Consider the following 12753-nt stretch of genomic DNA (forward strand, 5'->3'; position numbering starts at 1 on the left):
CAAAGCCATGGGACCAGACAATCTACACCCCAGGGTACTCAGAGAGCTGAGTGAAGTTCTGGCTGAACCACTAGCCGTGCTCTTCAATCTTTCCATGCGCACGGGAAAAGTACCCCTAGACTGGAAAACAGCTAACGTAATTCCACTTCACAAAAAGGGCTGCAGAACAGAGACAGAAAATTACAGACCGGTGAGTCTTACATCCATAGTGTGCAAACTCATGGAAACACTGATCAAACAGAATCTTGACAAAATTCTAGATGAAGAAAATTTACGTGATCCACACCAACACGGATTTACCAGGGGAAGGTCCTGCCAAACTAATCTGATTGACTTCTTTGACTGGGTGACCAGTCATCTGGATGCCGGGGAGTCCCTAGACGTGATATATTTGGACTTCAGCAAAGCTTTTGATAGCGTCCCACACCGCAGGCTGTTGAACAAACTAAAATCGATGGGATTAGGAGATACATTCACTACATGGGTAAAGGATTGGCTAGATGGAAGGATTCAAAGGGTGATGGTAAATGGTACCCCCTCCAAAACGTCAGCTGTGACGAGTGGAGTACCTCAGGGCTCCGTCTTAGGGCCGATACTATTCAATTTATTCATAGGAGATTTGACCCAAGGACTTAGAGGAAAAGTATCACTGTTTGCCGACGACGCCAAACTATGCAACATAGTAGGCAAAAGCAGTGTACCTGACTTTATGACGCAGGACCTACGACTGTTGGAACAGTGGTCATCAACTTGGCAACTAAGCTTCAATGCCAAAAAATGTAAAGTAATGCACCTAGGCAATAAAAACCCACACAGAACTTACACACTAAATGGTGAAACCTTGTCCAGTACCACGATAGAACGTGATTTAGGAGTGATCATTAGCAATGATATGAAGGCTGCAAATCAGGTGGAGAAGGCTTCGTCCAAAGCAAGACAAATGATGGGCTGCATCCGTAGGGGTTTTGTCAGCAGAAAACCTGAAGTCATAATGCCACTGTACAGATCCATGGTGAGACCTCATCTCGAGTATTGTGTTCAATTCTGGAGACCACACTACCGGAAGGATGTGTTGAGAATTGAATCGGTTCAGCGAATGGCTACCAGGATGGTCTTGGGGCTCAGGGATCTCACATATGAAGAAAGACTAAAAAAACTGCGGATGTACTCGCTGGAGGAGCGAAGAGAGAGGGGGGACATGATTGAGACCTTTAAGTATATCACGGGGCGTATAGAGATGAAAGATGATATCTTCAGTCTTACAGGGCCCTCGATAACCAGAGGACATTCGCTGAAAATCAGGGGAGGGAAATTTCAGGGTGATGCTAGAAAGTACTTCTTCACCGAAAGGGTGGTCGATCATTGGAACGAGCTGCCTCAGCAGGTGATTGAGGCCAACAGCGTGTCAGATTTTAAGAGAAAATGGGATATTCACATGGGATCAATAGGGGAGTAGGAGTCAGAGAGTGGGTCATTGGTATGGGCAGACTCGATGGGCTATAGCCCTTTTCTGCCGTCAATTTCTATGTTTCTATGTTTCTATGATTATACAAGGGATGTGGAAAGTGAGATAGACAGACAGAGGGCAGGAGAAACTGAAGATAAAGGAGTGAGAGATTACTAGAAAGAGTGGAGGATGAAAAATGATCATGGGGAGAGTGGATTAAGCAAAATTTGGCTTGATGTGCCATAAGAATCAAAGGACCTAAAAGGGTGAGTTGCATGCTTTATGGCGCCTTCTAATTAGAGACGCTGGGTTTGCAGAAGCTATAAGCTTTTCCACAGCCAGAACTCTTGCTGGAAGAGGCTGGGACTTCAAGAGCTGACTCTTGACCCTTTAGAGCAAGACTTGGACCCCTTTCTAACTATTTAGCCTTACACAAGAGGTGGGCAAACTGTCATTATTAAATCAGGTCCCTCCAATATACAGTATACATACACACTTGGCCCACAAATGGTATAATCTATACCTTCTCCAGGGTGTCCTCGTGCAGCTCATGGAGGTTTAAAGTATAAATTCCTTCTTCAGCTCCAACCACCAAGTACTGATCTGGAAGAGAGACAGAGAGAGACTGTGCAAATTTTTCAGGCTAACACAGGCTTCAACATCCAGCACTTATCTGTAACTGAAGGCCTTTAAGCATAACAGAGTCAGTAAGAAACCTGTCTTCATTATGCACCTCTTGTCCGTGGGTGAATCCAAGTCACGGCTGAGTTGATCTTCAGGGGGCAGCCATTAAAGACTTTAGAAAAGCAGGCTCCCATCTGCCCCCACCAAAAACAAAAACATGACTATTAGAAATTAAAAATAAAGAGGCAAAAGATTCATTCTATTGAAATAGAGGTGATGTATACACAAAACTTACATGGACCTTGGGGGTTGGTGGGAGTCCATGGCAAGCGAATCTCTGGAGAGGAGAGAGGTAAAAGCACATTAGATCACTGTACCTCAACTTCCTGTAAAAACGCAGGCTCTACAAACCCTATAGGCTTTTGCAAACCAGATTATGTCACATCCCACCAACCCTAGGCCTCCACATGCTATGCTCTTCTCAGGCTGCCTCATAGCTAAGGTGACCATACGTCCCGTTTTGAATGGGACCGTCCCGTTTTCAGACCCCCTGTCCCGTTGTCCCCACACATAGCTTCGGGACACCGAAATGTCCCGTTTTCAGGGACAGCATCCCGAAGCTGTGCTCGGGGACAACAGGACAGGCGAACACTTCCTGTCCCTACCTGCTGCGCAAAAAAAAAAAAGCCTCCCTCCTTCCTTTCCCCCGTCCGCTGCTATGTTACAGCGATTGGCTGGCCCAGAATGTCCTCTCTAATGTCAGAATTGATGTCGGAAAGAAGACTTTGTGTCGACGTTAGCAGCAGCAGCAGGGCAGTAAGATAGCAGCGGACCGGGGGAAAGGAAGGAGGGAGGCTTTTTTTTGTGTGACAGGGAGGGAAGGAGGTAGGCAGGCAACCAGGCTGGCTTTGGGGGTGGGGGGGACAAAGTCTGGAAGGCAGTGAGAGGGACATAGGAAGGAGGCACTGGGGGCACTAAAGACATGGGAAGGAGCCACTGGGGGCACTAAGGACATGGGAAGGAGCCACTGGGGGCACTAAAGACATGGGAAGGAGCCACAGGGGGCACTAAGGACATGGAAAGGAGCCACTGGGGGCACTAAGGACATGGGAAGAAGGCACTAGGGGCACTAAGGACATAGGAAGGGGCACTAAGGACATGGAAAGGAGGCACTGGGGGCACTAAAGACATGGGAAGGAGGGACTGGGGGCACTAAAGACATAGGAAGGGGTACTAAGGACATGGGAAGGAGGCACTGGGGGCACTAAGGACATAGGAAGGGGCACTAAGGACATGGAAAGGAGGCACTGGGGGCACTAAAGACATGGGAAGGAGGGACTGCGGGCACTAAAGACATAGGAAGGGGCACTAAAGACATGGGAAGGAGCCACAGGGGGCACTAAGGCAAGGGAAGGAGCCACTGGGGGCACTAAAGACATGGGAAGGAGCCACAGGGGGCACTAAGGACATGGGAAGGAGCCACAGGGGGCACTAAGGACATGGGAAGGAGCCACAGGGGGCACTAAGGACAAGGGAAGGAGCCACTGGGGGCACTAAAGACATGGGAAGGAGCCACAGGGGGCACTAAGGACATGGGAAGGAGCCACTGGGGGCACTAAGGACATAGGAAGGGGCACTAAGGACATGGAAAGGAGGCACTGGGGGCACTAAAGACATAGGAAAGGGCACTAAGGACATGGGAAGGAGGCACTGGGGACACTAAGGACAAAGGAAGGAAAGAGGGAGGGAATAGAAAGGGACAATTCTTGGGCCTAAGTGCAGAAAGAAATGAAAGAAAGGATGCACAGTCAGAAGGAAATGCAACCAGAGACTCATGAAATCACCAGACAGCAAAGGTAAGAAAAATGATTTTATTTTCAATTTAGTGATCAAAATGTGTCAGTTTTGAGAGTTTATATCTGCTGTCTATATTTTGCACTATATTTGTCTATTTTTCTATAGTTACTGAGGTGACATTGCATATTTTAAAGTCATCTGCCTTGACATCTTTGAAACCCCCCAAATATAAATGATAATTAACATTTTCTCTGCATATAGTGAGCTTTGTAGTTTTTTTAAAATTTTATGGCTACCATTATGAATTAATAAGATATTATGTGTACATGAAAAATGAATGGAAGAAATTTGGGGCGGGATTGGGGAAGTGGGGCTAGGGTGGGATTGGGGCGGGGCTAGGGTGGGATTGGGGTGGGGCTAGGGCGGGATTGGGGGCAGGATTGACAATTAATAGATGTCCCCTTTTGATGAAAAAAAATAAATGGTCACGTTACTCATAGCCCAACATTCCCAGGCCTTCCCACACCCTGCTGATTTCTGCCCTTTAGGCCTCTTCATACCCTGCCCCCCATTTCCCCTAGGCCTCCACACACTCTGCAGCCCCACTACCCTCAGGTCTCTTAATACTCTGTCATCTGATTTTCTCAACAGGAATCACTGAAACAAATCTTACAACTCTTGGGATTCAAAGCAGATTTTCCAATTGATCTATAGGTGAAGCTAAGCTATGGTGGCTCCTCATTTTGCCAGTTTGTCACTTCTGTCCTTTTATCACCTCTCCCTAGCACTAATTATGATAATTCTAGCATATAATATAAGAAAAGCCATGCTGAGCCAGACCAAGGTCCAGGATGCACTAGAAGTTTTCTCACGAGAATTCACGGGAGCCAGTAAGGATGCCTCTCAGTACCAAGCACCAGCGTCAAATCGCGCTCCTGCTCGTGTCACTTAGCAGCTGCAGGAACTCGCAACAGCCAGTTAGCAGCAGGGCAGGAACTTGGAAAGTTCACTCCTGCCCACTGCACCTCCACCGTGGATTGCCAAGATGAGGTACTAGGGCAGGGAGGGAGGGAGGCGGGGCAGATCCAGGGAGGGAGGGTGCAGAGTCTGACGGGGAAAGGAAGGAAGGGTGCTGGGTGCAGAGTCTGACAGGGGAGGGGGGAAGGAAGGGGGCTGGTGCAATGCCTGACAGGGGAGGGGGGAAGGGGGCTGGGCGCAGAGCCTGACAGGGGAGGGGAGGATGGAAGGGTGATGGCACAGAGCCTGACAAGGGAGGGGAGGATGGAAGGGTGCTGGGCGCAGAGCCTGACAAGGGAGGGGAGGATGGAAGGAGGCCGGGTGCAGAGACCTACGGGGCAGGACACTTGAATATTAAGCCGCCCGACTTATATTCAAGTCAACCATTTTTCCTCCTTTTGGGGGGGAAAGGGGGGTTTCGACTTATATTCAGATCGACTTATATTCAAGTACATACAGTATTTCCACTTTAGACTATTGCAACTCTCTTTATTAAGGAATCACTCAAAAAAAGAACACAAGATTGCAAATTATTCAAAATACTGCCATAAAAATTATCTTTAAGGCTAAGAAGTTTGACCAGGTAACCCCTCTGTTAAAAAAGGCCCATTGGTTTCCCATCTCCCATAGAACTACAAAATTCTTTTTCTCGCTTTCAATGTTCATATCAATCACTCCCCCCTGTTTATTGACAGCTTTAGATCCCGTATGAAATTTCATGGTCATTTAGATCATCTCAACAACATCTTCTTACAGTTCCATCCGTTTGACAATTATTTTATGACTCAACACGTAAAACAATTTATTCTGTAGTAGCACACATATTATGGAATTCTATCCCAATAACTCTCAGACAAGAGACTAATTCTAATCATTTCAAATCTAACCTTAAAACCTCTCTCTTTAGGGATGTGTTCGAGATTTAGATAAAAGGGTTCATTTGAGTCTTTTTCCCTTACCATATTGTTTTGTCCATTACCTCCTCATTTTATTTTGAGAATTGTAACCCCTCCCATTCCCCTGTGTTCCATATCTTGTGAATTGAATTTTTGTATCTATATGTCCTTTCCCCTGTTTTTAACTATTTTTTGGTTTAAAAAAAAAAAATTGTACAATATAAACCGCTTTGGTATTTAAAGCGCTATATCAAGCTATAATAAACTTGAAACTTGAGTGAGAGGGAAAGACATGGTGCACATGGGGAAAGGAAGAAAGAGGAAAATTGGGCATAGAAAGGAGAGAGGTAGAGATGTATGGAAGAGAGAAGGATGAAAGGGAGAAATGTTGGATATGGTGGTGGAGTGGGAGCAGAGGGACAGATTGGAGGAATATTGGACATAGTGATGGAGGGAGAGATGTGGCATGGTGTTGGAGAGGGGTGATAAAAGGAGAAATGGGCATGGGGCTGGGGGACAGTGGTGAAAAATGCTGTACATGTTCCAGGGGAAGAGAGAGGGAAAAATGTTGAATGTGGGAGTAGGGGAGGTGGGAGAGAGGCCTGGATCTCTCAAGACAGATGGACAATGAGTTAGAGAGAGGGAGATTTGTTGCCAATAAAGGGGTGGAGGAGACAGGAAGAAAAATTGGAGAAGGGAATGAGGTCCGTAGGAGATGAAGCATGCAGGAGGCAGAAAGGAAGAAATATTGGATGCACAGTCAGAAGGAAGTGTAACCAGAGACTCATGATATCACCAGACAACAAAGGTAGGAAAAATGATTTTATTTGCAATTTAGTGATCAAAATGTGTCCGTTTTGAGAATTTATATCTGCTGTATATATTTTGCACTATATTTGTCTATTTTTCTATAGTTACTGAGATGACATTGCATATTGAAAAAAAAAAAAAGAAAGAATATAAATAATTAAGATTTTCTCTGGGTACCGAGTGCTTTGTGTTTTTTAAATTTTGTATGTATATGAAAATGGAAGGAAGAAATTGCATTACAATTGCTTTAGTACTATTATTATGGGGGGTGAGGGTGGGGTCAAGCCTGGGTACGTCTGGAGCGGAGCTTGGGTGGGGGTACTCGGTTGATATTTGTTAAACTTAGGGGGTACTTGGTTGAAGAAGTTGAGAAACATTGGATTATAGGACCTGATGCAACATGGATTCACTTGTCAAATAAATCTGATCAAATTCTTTGACTGGATGGCCAGAGAATTGAATAGAGAGAGTGCACTAGATGTGGTATATTTAGATTTTAGCAAAGCCTTTGACAGTGTTTTACACAGGCATCTAATAAATAAACCAGGTGCCCTCAGAATGGGCCCCAAAATGAAGGTCTGGGTCAGGAATTGAATGAGTGGAAGATTACAGAGGTTTGTGGTCAATGGAGCTTGCTCTGAGGAAAGAGATGCTACCAGTGGGGTGCCTCAAGGGCCTGTTCTTTTTAACGTTTTTATAAGCATTATTGTTGAAGGGCTGTCAGGTATGATATGCCTCTTTGCGGATGATACCAAAATCTGCAATACAGTAGACACCTCTGATGGTGTGAACAACATGAGAAAGGACCTAGCAAAGCTTGAAGAATGATCTGAAATTTGGCAGCTAAGGAAATGTAAGGTCTTGCATTTGAACTGCAAAAATCCAAAGGAATGGTAGAATTTAGGGGGTGAAGAACTTTTGTGCATTTAAGAGGAGTGGGACTTGGGAGTGATTGTATTTGATAATCTTAAAATGCTGTAACAAAGACCTGACACAGCATTGTGTTTTGGCATATCAATCCGCCTGCATCAGGGGTCACTAATACAAAACAAAACATAAAGGACACTTAGACATAAAAAGCTTCAATGGGAAGTAAATTGTGTAAACCTGTATTTTGTACACATTTTCATGTAGTGCTATATATCTTTCAGATTGATGAGTTTATTTTATTTTCATGGATTGATGTCATTATCAGAAATGCATATGGTATCCTTCTATTTGTCTGTTTGATATATGTATTTTCATTTTTAAGCTTTTTTTATATTTTAAGTGTCCTTTATGTTTTGTTTTATATTAGTGATTCCTGATGCAGGCAGATTGATGTGCCAAAACACAGTGCTGTGTTGGATCTTTGTTACGGAATGCTCTTCTGGACTGAAATAAAAGATCTCTAATTTTTATACAATTGGCTTTGGTGGAAAGCTTTTTGTCCTGTCCCACTGTTTTCCTTGCTTGCACTTCTTTTGTGGGCCATCTTCCTGTTGGACTCTCTGTGACATTCATGATCTTAAGATGGCCAAACAGGTTGAAAAGGTGATGGTGAAACCTAGAAGGATGCTAGGGTGCATAGGGAAAGGAATGGCCAGTAGGAAAAAGGAGGCACTGATGCCCCTGTATAAAATTCTAGTGAGACCTCATTTAGAATACAGTGTATAATTCTGGAGACTGCACCTTCAAAAGATTTAAACAGGGGAGTCAGTCCAGAGGAAGGCTCCTAAAATGGTCAGTGTTGGATGTACAACACTGAATAAACTTTTCAGAACTACAGAAATGATAAATAGTAGTAGTGGTCTTCGACATAAAGCATATGGGGACAGACTTAAAAGATCTCAATATGAATACTTTGGAGGAAAGGCGGGAGAGGGGATATATAATAAAGACATCTAAATACCTATATGGCATAAATGCGAATGAGGCAAGTCTCTTTCATTTGAAAGGAAGTGCCAGAATGAGAGGGCATAGGATGAAGTTAAGAGGTGATAGGCTCAGGAGTACTCTTAAGAAAATACTTATTTACAGAAAGGGTGGTAGATGCATGAAATACGGTAAGCGGTGGTGGAGACACAGACTGTGTCTGAATTCAAGAAAGTGTGGGACAAGCATGTGGGATCTCTTAGAAAGAGGAGGAGATAGTGGATGATGTGGATGAGCAGACTAGATGGGCCATCTGGCCTTTATCTACTATAATATGTCTATATTTCTCCGAGATAGAGCAGCTTTTAAACTAAGTTGGGTGAGATAGCCAACAGTCACCCAGGAGTGGATGGTTCAGTGTGGAGTTATCCTTTAAGAATAATATTGAAACAGGATATTTAGAAAGTTCCAATAGAGATGTTTCAATATGGTGAAAGAAAGCAAGGAGTGTTTAAGAGGAAGGCAGAGTACAGGACTCAAATTATCCCTGTCATGTTCTCAGCAGCCTGTAGATACAAGGAAAAAACATAATTTGAAGTGTCTGTATACAAATGCTAGAAGCCTAAAAAACAAAATAGGAGAGATATAGTATATTGCACTGGAATGATGAGGTAAGAAATTCTTCTATACGGAGAGGGTGGTTGATGCCTAGAATGCGCTCCTGAGGGTGGAGAGGAAAACGGTGACAAAGTTCAAAAAAGCATGGGATGAACACAGAGGATCTCTAATTAGAAAGTAATGGTATTTATGCCAGGACAAGCAGGCAGCATATTCTCACGTATGGGTGACGTCATCGACGGAGCCCCGGTATGGACTACTTTAAAAGTGCATCGCCACTTTAAGTCTTTGGAAAGTTTGCAATAGCCCGCACCGCGCATGTGCGAGTCCTTCCCGCCCGACATAGGCGAATGGTCCGTCAGTTTCTTAGTTTCCGTTGAGCTAAGACACGTCTTAATGGCTGTTGAAACACTTCTTTTCCCTGCCTTTCCGCTCTCGCGGCTTTTTGACCACATCATTCCACACCGGTGTTGCAGCCTTCTGTGGGTAAGCCGGCTAAGAAGCCTTCCCCCACCCCGTCTGGGCCTCAGGTCAAAGAAAGCACTCCACTCCCATATCGGTGAGTGCCTCATCATTGGCCTCCTCATCACCGGAGCGTAGAGCCACAGCGAAGGTTCTGGCGAAAAAGCCAGCGGTACCGGTGCTTACTCTTAAGCAAAAGATCAACAACTTGCTTAAGGAAGAACTGGGTGAGCATTTCCAAATGCTGATACCGACCCAATTACTCCCCGTGTTGATACCAACTCCTCTGGTGCCAGTCTGGTCTGAGCCCTCAACACCAGTTGAACCTGCAGTGGAGTTTCCATTGGTGTCGGTGCTTTCCATCAGAAAATCGGCTCCGACACTGGTCGTCATCGACACAGACATCACCTGAGTTGACTCCGGTGCGGTCCCGGAAGGCATTACAGAAACTTAAACATCTTGAGCCTTTGACACCGAGTACTCAGCACCGGGCCTGTTCTGTTCAAGATTCAGACCTGTGGGGGAACTCTGAGCAGGATCATCTTCTTTCTGAAGCTGAAGGTTCTTCAGATGATGACTCTCCTCACCATTCATCTCAGGAGACTCCTGTATTGCCTGAGATGTCATCTTTTTCAAAGTTTCTTTGTGAAATGTCAGAAACTTTATCAATTCCTCTTAAAGCTGACTCTAAGCATTCTAAACAGTTCCTGGAGGCCTTAGATTATAATCAACCGCCTAAGGAATTACTTAAGCTTCCCCTTCATGACATTTTGCGGGAAACTTTTTATAAAAACCTAGAAACGTCACTTACCATCCATGTGGCTCCTCGTAAGTTGGATTCCCTGTACAGAGTGGTTCCTAACCCTGGGTCTCACAAACCCCAAATTCCATATGAATCTCTCCTGATGGAGTCTACATTGAAGTCTTTAGGGGCTAGTGTCTATGCCTCTGTACCCCGTGGCAGAGAGGGCAAGGCCATGGATCGGTTTGGCAAACACCTGTACCAAAATGCCATGCTAGCCAACCATTCTGGCAACTATAACTTTCATTTTTTGTTTTACCTTAAACATTTGTTAAAACAATTTCACTTTTCCAAAAATACATTCCAGAACGCAAACTTCCTGCTTTTCAGCATCAAGTTTCGGATCTGTTTCAGCTGAGGAAGTATATGGTACATTCTACTTATGACACTTTTGAACTTACCTCCTGTGCTGCAGCAAAACTTATCTCCCATGCTGCAGCAATGTCCATAGCCATGAGGCACCTGGCCTGGCTTCGTGTATCTGAGCTGGATGTCAACCATCAAGACAGGCTTGCAAATGCTCCTTGTCTGGGAGATGAACTTTTTGGTCCCTCCATGGACACGGCTACTCAAAATTTGTCAGCTCATGAGACCAGATGGAACACTCTGGTCAAGCCTAAGAAGAAGCCTCCACCTTCTCATTCCTTCAGACTGGCTTCTTCTTCTTACCAGAGAAGGTTTGGTGCTAAACCTCCTGCTCCTGCTCAGTCTCAACCCAGGAGATAAAAACAGCAACCCTGTCAACAACAGAAACCACAGGCTGCTCCCCAGAAACCTATACTAAGCGTTATTGCTGAAGCGCTGTTGGGTAAGATTTGCCTCTTTGCGGATGATACCAAAATCTGCAATAGAGTAGACACCCCTGATGGTGTGAACAACATGAGAAAGGACCTAGCAAAGCCTTTTTGACATGTTTCTTCAGAGCATAGCCACCGTCAACATCTTACAAATTTTGTCTCAGCCCATCGGAGGCCGCTTACGGAATTTCATTGCTCGCTGGGAGCCCATAACATCAGACCTCTGGGTCCTCACCAATGTTCCCTCTAAGGATTGATGAGGTGTGTGCAAAAAAAAATATGCGTGAGTGACAAGTTACATACTCCACAAATTTATGAGCAGGCGCGGAGGACGAGTGCCTGTGAGATTGTGGGAGGGTTAAATACTCAAAACTTAGAAGAATAACAATTTACTTAAAGTTTTTGCTTCGCCAGCTTTCTGGTATCTTTACATACAGTGGTGTACCTAGGATATGTAACACCCGGGTCCCATTATTTTTTGGTACCCCCCCATCTGTACGAAAAACATGATTTTTAGTAACAAGCCACACATCACACATGAGTACCTAGGAAAAGGCAGCATCTTACATATTGCAGTGAGCAGTACATCAATACTCCCATTGTAAAACTAAACAAGCCAGACCAGCACAGATCAATCCTACACCGTCAATCCTAACAGAAAACCATGTCTTTCGAACACAAAGAAAACACCTTCGCCTAGTATGGAATATGTCATCACAAACTAACCCCTCACTCTTTTACAAAACTGTAATGTGGATTTTAGCCACAGTGGTAACAGCCCTGACGCTCATAGAATTCTGAGCATCAGAGCTGCTACCACCACGGCTGGCGCTAAAAAACGCTCCACAGTTTTGTAAAAGGGGGGATAAAATAGAAATACACTGCTTCAACGCTCTAGCTCAGGGGTGCCCAAACTTTTTGGGCTTGCGAGCTACTTTAAAATGACCAAGTCAAAATGATCTACCAACAATAAAATTAAAAAACACAAAGCACACTATACGCTGAGAAAATGTTAATTATCATTCCTATTCTGGGTTTTTTTCAAAGAGGTCAAGGCAGATGACTCTATGCATTGTCACCTCAGTAACAAAAATAGACAAATATACCCCCCTTCCTTTTTATTAAACCACAATAGCAGTTTTTAGCGCAGGGAACTGCGCTAAATGCCCAGCGCTGCTCTCGACGCTCATAGGTTCCCTGTGCTAAAAAACACTATTGCGGTTTAGTAAAAGGGGGCCATAGTGCAAAATATAGACAGCATATTGTGGTATGCAGCCTATGCCTGCTAGGCGTGTCCCTAGTGCAGTGCCTAGCTTAAAAGCAAATTTATTTATTTATTTATTCAGTTTTCTATACCGTTCTCCCAGGGGAGCTCAGAATGTTTTACATGGATTTATTCAGGTACTCAAGCAGTTTTCCCTGTCTGTCCCGGTGGGCTCACAATCTATCTAACGTACCTGGGACAATGGAGGGATTAAGTGACTTGCCCAGGGTCACAAGGAGCAGCGTGGGTTTGAACCCACAACCTCAGGGTGCTGAGGCTGTAGCTTTAACCACTGCGCCACACTCTTCCAGGAAACCAGCCACTCAACAATGTTAGCAAAAAAAGTGGACTAGATTCTCTTCCTG

At 44.6% G+C, this 12753-nt stretch overlaps 1 protein-coding gene across 6 annotated transcripts in view; it reads right to left on the reverse strand.

The window, feature by feature from the left end:
* The window catches only part of MAP4K2 (mitogen-activated protein kinase kinase kinase kinase 2), a 166674-nt gene that overhangs the window by 44955 nt on the left and 108966 nt on the right, over positions 1–12753 (reverse strand). For all 6 annotated transcript variants that reach the window (XM_033957390.1, XM_033957389.1, XM_033957394.1 and 3 more), the window contains 3 exons: positions 2367–2408; positions 2181–2265; positions 1971–2050 (listed from right to left, as the gene is read on the reverse strand). In XM_033957390.1, coding sequence (XP_033813281.1) covers positions 1971–2050; positions 2181–2265; positions 2367–2408 — 207 coding nt within the window. The remainder of the gene's footprint in view (positions 1–1970; positions 2051–2180; positions 2266–2366; positions 2409–12753) is intronic.

The sequence above is a fragment of the Geotrypetes seraphini genome, chromosome 8, assembly GCF_902459505.1.
Source record: "Geotrypetes seraphini chromosome 8, aGeoSer1.1, whole genome shotgun sequence".
Taxonomy (NCBI): domain Eukaryota; kingdom Metazoa; phylum Chordata; class Amphibia; order Gymnophiona; family Dermophiidae; genus Geotrypetes; species Geotrypetes seraphini.